General features: G+C 36.6%; 1 protein-coding gene across 1 annotated transcript; it reads right to left on the bottom strand.

Annotated features, from left to right (window-relative positions):
- Positions 1–1,010: 1,010 nt before the first annotated feature.
- Positions 1,011–2,387, bottom strand: cart3 (cocaine- and amphetamine-regulated transcript 3). The gene is made up of 3 exons (XM_066701571.1): positions 2,174–2,387; positions 1,743–1,826; positions 1,011–1,364 (listed from the first exon to the last, which is right to left on the bottom strand). Exons 1-3 carry the CDS (start codon positions 2,318–2,320, stop codon positions 1,257–1,259), a joined length of 339 nt encoding a protein of 112 aa, XP_066557668.1. The 5' UTR covers positions 2,321–2,387; the 3' UTR covers positions 1,011–1,256.
- Positions 2,388–8,903: the final 6,516 nt, after the last annotated feature.

Here is an 8,903-nt window from a genome sequence, read left to right as displayed (position 1 = left end):
CTCAAGCAATGGACTGGCCATTGGAATCGTACCTTTGCCGTCTTGCTACAGCATTCCATGCAGAGGAAAATTAGTTGCTATTACCTAAGTATTATTACATAACGAATGTTATTACCTATTTAATTGGAGTAATAGTTATGTTTAAATTCTAAACGTTCTTCTCCTTGGAGGTTTAAGGTGTTCTTGTGATGAACAGGAAAGGAAAATGAATATACAAACAAACACACTCGCAAAACAGATTTATATATAAACCATAATGCCACAAGTGGGATCTGCTAGTCTTCGTGTATTTGAATAAAGGGAAGCTATTACTTGCTATAAAATTGTGATTACGAAAGGGCGCTTTGTTACTGTTCTGACGCATCGGAGAAGCTATTGTTTTCTGTCCTAGAAACACTGAATGACGCACTCACTGAATGATAAACAACATAACACATTTAGTCTTAAGTATTTATTTGACTAAATATTGTTGTGTATTATGATATTTAAATAGCATAGACGTATGTTCACAAAGACACTATTAAAAACTTTGAATGACTAAGCACGCCCATTGTGGATTCACTTTTGTATTCGTACAATCTCCGTTTGGGAAGTCCTTTCTGGTCTGTCCCTGACAACAAAACTGTTGTCATCAATGTAAAGAAACGGTTGAATAGATGACTATTGTAGTCGATTGGTTTTTGTTTCGTTTCATTTTTCTCCCACGGTTTGTTTGTGGAATTTAAATTAACATTATGAATTGTTTGATGTAAGGACGCTTATGTAATATTAACGACTGACACATTGATTTTATTTTTAGAACCGCGGGAGTTTACCCTTCTTTTAAGAGACCAATTTACTTCACACATTGTGATTAACCCGTGTCTTTATCATACATTTTCAATACCCTATACTGTTAAACAATATCCCTGCTAACACACAATGCTCCTTTAATAAACTGATCTAACTTACTTGCGTTGGGGGACATCCCCAACATTGTATTGGGCAGTGAATTCAGTGACCACACAGACTGCTTTACAAAACAAGATATAACATCTTTTAATATGCATTGAGTCGTCACATAAACATACAATAAACAATAAAATATATCAGGGTTCAGAAGCTTCTAAGATGTCTAACAGTCTCTGAAAACCAAACGAGTGATCCACTTGATAATGTTTCCTCTTGTATGCTAAAAAATAGATATTTATATAATAGTTTATTTTTTTACATTTTGACTTTATACTTTATTTTCCGTCCAGTAATCTCTGCCCTGTTCACAAGCACTTCAGCAGGAAAAAGTTGCAGAACGCCCCGCGCGGGCAGTCGCACATCTTGCCGATCCGAGCGCCTTTCCTGACCGCACACTGCTCTCCCACATCGCACTAAGGAGGGAGAGAAAGAGGTGGACAGGACGCAATTACATTTTTTACACTGATGTTTAGCTATATTCTCACATGCTTAAAATATGAATGCAGTATGTATATTGTGTTCATTGAGAGCTCTAAGAAGTTACGTGTGTCCAGCTGTACATTAACATCTGCATAAATGGATGGTTGAAAAGTAGATCTGAATTTCGCGGGAAAGTACTTTATATCTAAGAACGTAATCTGAGAAAATAAACAATAACAAAACATTAATAAAACAACTAATGACCTGGATAATAATGACAGTACTTTTTGATACTAACATTAATTGTAAGACCATCTCTGACTATACTAGTGTTAAACGTCTTCATTAAAACCAATCAATATTTCAGTTACCGTGGGAACTTGTCCGAATTTCTTTTCCCACGCTGGAATCCGTTTACTCTGTAGCTTTTCCAGGACTTCTTGTAGAGCGCCAAGCTGTTGAAATTATATACATGGTTTTGTGAATCGTGAGTCTGAAAAAAGCTTTATAACGCCCACTGTTGCAGTTATCGCTAACGTTATATTAATGTACATTTTTTTAAATAGTATTAACTTCATTAATCTTACAAATCTTTTTTTGCAAGACGACAGACCGTTAACAGAGCCTGCTCGCCCATCCCTTTGAAATGCAATCAAGATTTTAGTTTCTTAACGAGACCAATTAATGCTTATACTTTTTTTTTCGCCTTCAGCCTGGTGCATGATACATACAGCAGCACACATTTGTGCAACCAGAGAAGGTGATAACTGACTACTTTGTTCTGTTAAGAAGGCAAACTTACCAGCTGTTTTTCGTTGTTCAGGGTTGGATCCTTGGGGTAGAAGTCCGTCAAGGCTCTTTCCTCCAAGTCGTTAGTTTCAGCACCGCAGACGACGGACAGCAACACGGCACAAACCACGACTCTCATCCACAGTCTGGAGCTCTCCATGGTCCTGAATGCCGATAGAGGAGTGAACAACACTGAAATGCGCGGTTCTGCTCCGTTCCCCACTGACTCGGTGCATATATATACCCAGCCCTGCAGCCCTGCCACCTTTTATCTCTTCCACATGGTTCGCCTTCACGTTGGATCTGCTTGCCCCTCCCCGTCCATTGATGTATTTTTTGAAGACGTAATAACTGCGTGGGTGAATCATTGCGTTTAACTTACGGAAGAAAAGATAAGTTTTACATTAAAAAAAGGGGACATGTTTAAATGCGGTTATAAGTTCTGTTATACTGAAGCCATACAAATATGAATAACAGTATTAGAATATAAAGTTTACAAACGAGAGGAGGCCATTCGATCTATCGTGCTCGTTTGGTGTACATTAGTATCGTGATGCAAGGATCCTATCCAGTCTATTTTAAATGTTCCCCATTTTTCAGCTTCAATCACATCATTGGGGAGTTTTTTCCAGATTGTGACAACTCTGTGTGAAGAAGTGTCTCCTGTTTTCTGTCTTGAATGCCTTGGAGCCCAATTTCCATTTATGTCCCTGGGTCGATGTGTCCCTGCTGATCTGGAAAAGCTCCTCTGGTTTGATGTGGTCGATGCCCTTCATGAATTTGAAGACTTGGATCAAGTCCCCACGTAGTCTCCTCTGTTCCAGGGTGAAAAGGTTCAGTTCCTCAGTCTCTCAGTAGGACATTCCCTTCAGACCTGGAATAAGTCTGGTTGCTCTCCTCTGAACTGCCTCTAGAGCAGCGATATCTTTCTTGAAGTGTGGAGCCCAGAACTGTACACAGTATCCAGATGAGCTCTAACTAGTGCATTGTATAATCTTAACATTACTGCCCTTGTTTTAAATTCTACACTTTTGATAATATACCCTAACATTCTGTTTGCCTTTTTTATTGCTTCCCCACATTGCTTGGATGGAGAAAGTGAGGAGTCCACAAAGACTCCTAGGTCTTTCACATGCGTTACTTCATCTAGTTCTGTTCCTCCCATAGTGTAATTATAGTGGACATTTTTGTTACCTGTATGTAATACCTTGCACTTGTCCACATTGAATTTCATCTGCCAGGTGTCAACCCACAACTGAATATTATCTAAGTCCCTTTGAATAGTCTGTGCTGCCGAGATTGTATCTGCTGAGCCACCTATTTTTGTATAATCTGCAAAATTGACAAGTTTGCTAACTATCCCAGAGTCCAGATCATTAATATAGATTAGAAAAAGCAAAGGCCCTAGTACTGATCCCTGTGGAACTCCACTAACAACCTCACTCCAGTTAGAGGCAACTCCTCTTATCAACACCCTCTGTTTCCTATTGTATTGTATATACATTGTATATATTACATTTCACAGTGAATTTAAGTATTATCTACATTATGGTCAAGGTATTTAAGTTGTGATATGCATGTTTTATCATAGAATTAAGTGTATCTTAAATGATTTATTTAAAGTAAAACGCCACACAAGAAGATGGTTAATAGAAAGAAAATCATACATGTTGGATGGTTTTCCTAAAATACATCAGATGGTGATGAACTGAATATGACCATATATGAATATATGTTGATGTATTTATTTTGGACCAAGTTACTGCGAATTGTGCCCAAGGACCTCCTTTTACGCACAAAAGTTACTGGAAAATTATTAACTTACTATCTCCAAATCAGAAAATGCGACCGATAGTCCATGTAAATTAGTTTGAAAACGATAAAAACTGAGATTAAACTGACAGTCCACTAAGTACCTATTTTATTCTTCGAATGCATTAAGATAAATCGTGGATAAACAGAAGGAAGTGAATAATGAATGGTGAAAATTATACGTATCTTATATATATGCAGTCATAAATGTTACAGATATATATAGCTCTGTATCGTGAGGTCACCAGTTTATAAAAAAAGTTATCATAAAATTAATATACACAAGTGCCTTGATGTGTTTTTTTTTAAATAAGGTCTGCTGTGAAGTGAACCGAGATGACCCCAAGCTTCATGTCAGGAAACTTTAGAAATTAAATACATTAAAACTATGGAAAGCAGTATGGTATTCTTAAGCAGTGTATATTTTCTGAGTAAATAGTCAATCATTAGCTATATGTTAACGACTGCCTAGTTGTTTACGTAACCATTTGTCCACTAGAAACATGTATAAGATCTGTCCTGGGTAAACTGTTTTCACGTTTATAGTGCAGTGATCGATCATGTTTAAATAACATGTCATTTTTAAAGTGTAGGTTTTAAACGGGTCTATCTGTGTGTATCTGCTTTAAGGTTGTTCCCCCAACCATTGGGGGTTGATATCGATTAAAGTCCTGCGAGGTGTTGGTTCCTTTGAAATGAGTTAACACAAACCACATTCGCTTTTATTGTTCCTATGTCTACTAAATACTCGTGTCCTTCTTTATCATAGTTATAGGCGGTCCCAATGCCCATACAATCTCCTGGTTCTTTAACATTTGATTATCCACACCTCACTTGCCAGAAGATTAAACGCAGTCCTCTTACCTCACGCCAGTAATAGCCAGTAGTGGAACCCAGAGGTAATGGCTTTTTCTGGGAGTGTGACCACTTCATGTACTGGGTGACTCATGGGCTGAACAACTGGAGTAGTGCTTAATGCCATAAAGGATTGCAATGCACATAAATTCCAGTATGTAATAGTCAAAATCTCGTAATATCGCGATAACTACTGAAAATATTTCCGTTACTATATATTATTTATTGTGTTAATATATAGCATATGTGACAATTATAAAGAGCAAGTGGGACTTGCTTGGGACTCGTGATATTACATCAAGTAATGTGGTATATGGTGGAGCAGCACCAATTGCACAACAGGAAACAGTGTGCATTGTTTACTCGTTTGTTTCTTTAAATAAGAGTAGGGCTTTTTATAAAGAATAACCGGATTCAAACCAAGGCCAAGAAATAAAGCAATACAAAAGACAAGTCCAAACTGTGTAAAATTCCTATTCTTGCGATTTCACCAGATTTGTGTTTATTCTAAAACAATCAATAGGCAAATTACAACATAATGTCAAGGGTCCTATTAAGTCACAACCACTAAATAACGGATCGGTTGCCTATAATTGGTTTAAAATGACAGCTTGGTGTATGAAAGAGATGATGGCATTGCTTTTCCTTTTAAAAACATATCGCTCTATGGGAAGTTCAATTTGTGTTTTAAGAGCTGCTGTCCGGCTCTTCGAGAATAAAAGTTCCTTCTAATGTAATTCCAATTCCCTTTGCTGTAGAAAAACAGAAGATTTGTAAACATAATTTACTTTTCTTTTCACAGTGTTCAGGGTCCCTCCCAGGTATATGGTACCTGCCAAACAACGTGATTGTAATGCTAATCTGTAACGCTATGTAATTATGGTGGCGATTTAGATGCTTTTTTATTATTTTTGTTTTATGGAAGTCAATTAGTTAAGTGATTGTGGCCAAAAACCAATCGCACACATGGTCAATTGCTATTTTAGAAATTACAGGTCAGATGGTAAAGCAAAATTAAACAGGTTAAAAGACAGTGTGTACAGAATGCATAATAAGCCTGGTTTAATTTAACCGAACCAACTTCTTTAAGCTTTTTTTTTAAACCTTTGTACAATAAGAAACATACAGAAGTTACGTTATAAAATAAACATATTCTGTCAAAAAAAACTAAAAACAAACAAACAAAGACAAACAAACAAACAAAAAACCTAGAAAACTATTAAGAAATATATAGGCCTATACAATTATTTCTGGAAAATTGAAATTCTACACCGCCACTCAGTTGCTTTTGTTGTTTTTAATTAGGTGTACGATGAAGGTATGAGTTTTTGAGTGTTTCTTTTTTTTTAATTACATAAGTTAAATGTTTCACAAGAATAGAGTTGCACAACGGTGACGGTAAGATTTGCCATCCTACACAGACAGCATAATGGTAAGAAATGTCTTAGTGCTTTTAATGCATATTTGAGGGACATTTTAACTCATTTCTTTTAATAGTCTAAGTTTGTTTTGATTCATGCGTTTACAGTCCAATCACAATTTTATGTACAAATGTAACCTTAACTGTAATCGTTAGCCTAACACGTTCTGTGTGGCTTCACGTGTTCCCTGTCTCATAACTCTAATTATTGCGGCAAATCTAATTAAAATTTTATTCTGGTCTAGATTTTTTTATAAGTTATAATTCCTCTGAGACTCTGTGAACAATTGAAAGAGAAAAAAGTCTCCGTCAAATATTCATGGAGTGGAGCACGCTGCCAAAAAACGTAATTGGAATATGATAGGACATTTTTTTATAATCAGAACACGTGATGCCCAGAGATATGTATTGTAGCTGTTATTCTTGGAAAATTTAATGCAAACACTTTTTCCGTATAATATAATGGGAGCTGTTTCACTGAAAAAGTATGTTGAGTTCAATTAAAAAATAAAAACATCCTAAAAACGTATTTTTTATTTGAAATATAACCTAGAACTCAGAATCAATAATTATTGTCTTACTCAGTACTTCTGTAATACCCACATTACAACACATTACAACCAAGTCATGCAATACTCATCACAGAGGAAAAACTGCAGTAAAGGAAATTACCTTTCCTTCATGTACTACAGCTTGGTACAAAAGGGAGTGATGTAACTGAAGAAGCTTTCTACTTACTTGTTATCCTTGTTTAAAGAGCAGAAGCCACTAGTGCTTGTTATGCCAAATAAAGCCCACTCTAAAGTGGTAGACATTGAAATCTAACATTTAGGGACATGTCTCCTGTGATTTTAGATGCACTTTCTGTGGAAAGCAGATGTCGGATGTTTGTAACTGCACCCTGGGTCCATGTCCTTTGTGTCTTTTCAGTTTGTTGTGTATTTCTCACATTGACATAAACCTGAATGGGGACTCTTGGAAAAAGCGTTATTTTTTATTTTATTTGGAAAAAAAACAGAGATATTGTCAATTATGTTAGTTGTTTTTTAAATTCTAAGTTGAAATCACTCTTTATCCAACTGTCAAAGTCTTCCTTCAACCGTCAGGCTATATAATTGTTACATTCCAAGGATTTCAATACACAAAAGGCTGCGATGAAATTGTACAGCCCTGGATTGAAGGCCTTTCTGCAAGACCCTCAAAAATTGTAACTGTCATTTTGAACGACAGCTCAAATTATAATGATAAAGAGGTTTAAGAAACAGAAAGCACTGTGTGAAATTAGTTTTTTATTAACTCAACCATAATTCTGCATTTTATTTGTCTCAGGGGCCATGTTTCAGATTACTTGGTATGAAGGTACCTTTCCCCAATTGACCACATATGTGCACACTCCATTGCCTGCCTACTGGCCTATTGGCAAATCTGTATTTGCTGGTCATTGAATGTCACTCTGAAAGCTTTGGTTTTGTCTATATGTGCCATCATCATTTCCATCCATCAGCCCATGGATCATTCCTTCACTGGGAGAAGTGTATTCAGTTCACCCCACAGGCTGCCACAAGTCAGTGAGTCTACTATTGTTATCCAGGGCGATTTACAATTGTTTCTATATTTCACATCATGTTTACATGCAACTACTCCTGATATACAGCTGGCCTTTAACCAATCTAGGAGTTTAGAGCCTATTGAGACACAAATGTATCAGTCATATGTATACAGCAGCACAATACATAATAAAATAGTCCAAGAACAAATGTTCATGCTAGATCCTATATAATGTTGTTTCAAGAACTAGGGAAGGAAAAATACATGCCTCGTAAAGCTGTGAGAGTGAGAGGGTTGTGGTTTCAATTGAGGCACTGTTAACAGGTATATTTAAAAATACACCCGTTATAGTTGATGTGTTTTCCAGGCCCTATTATCACAGATCCTCAGGCCTAACAACGATAGCAAGTCTAGACAAGTTCATTATAACGCGTAGCGTTTCAATTGACAGGAATTTCTACAAGAGGAATTGCATTTGGAAAGGCAGCCGTACACTCTGAGAAAATAATTTAATAGATTTGTCATTGTGCCTGGAGGTGTCACAGTGTCCAGGGTTTTATTTTGTTCTTACATTTTTCTTCCCCTATTCTGCTTTTAATGCATATCTGAAATTAATATTTCAAAAATTGAATCCAGTAGTGACAGCTCCTGCCAATTCATTAGAAAAGAAATAAGATTATGCCAACGTACTGAATGTGTCGTTTATCTGAACAGATTTGTTGAAGAGAAACAAGGGACACGATGGAAAATTTCCAGACTGTTGTTATTCAATTCAAATCCAGGATCCCTTGGCTAAAGCTGCTAAATTGGGTTAAATTGAAAACTGCTCTTGTGGACTGCCAGATAGATTTCAAGAAAATGTTGAAAATATAACTGAAAATAGTCGGTCCAAACCCCTTCTGAAACCGGTGACTGATTTCATCAATCTAACCCCGACTACATACTGCAGACATCTATGGGAATGCTAGTAGCAGAGCGCGATAATGGACCTCTGCTGTCACTGTTGTGTGAGGGGCTCTTGTCAGAGTCAGTAGTGTGAGTGTGATGTTTGTAAATTTGTAGAGAGATGAACTAGTCAGAGTTGCAGCTACTTCAATGCCTAACAGGT

This window comes from Amia ocellicauda, chromosome 4 (genome assembly GCF_036373705.1).
Source record: "Amia ocellicauda isolate fAmiCal2 chromosome 4, fAmiCal2.hap1, whole genome shotgun sequence".
NCBI classification, from domain to species: domain Eukaryota; kingdom Metazoa; phylum Chordata; class Actinopteri; order Amiiformes; family Amiidae; genus Amia; species Amia ocellicauda.
The sequence above is the reverse complement of the archived record's forward strand: the minus strand, read 5'-3'. Positions and strand labels throughout refer to the sequence as shown.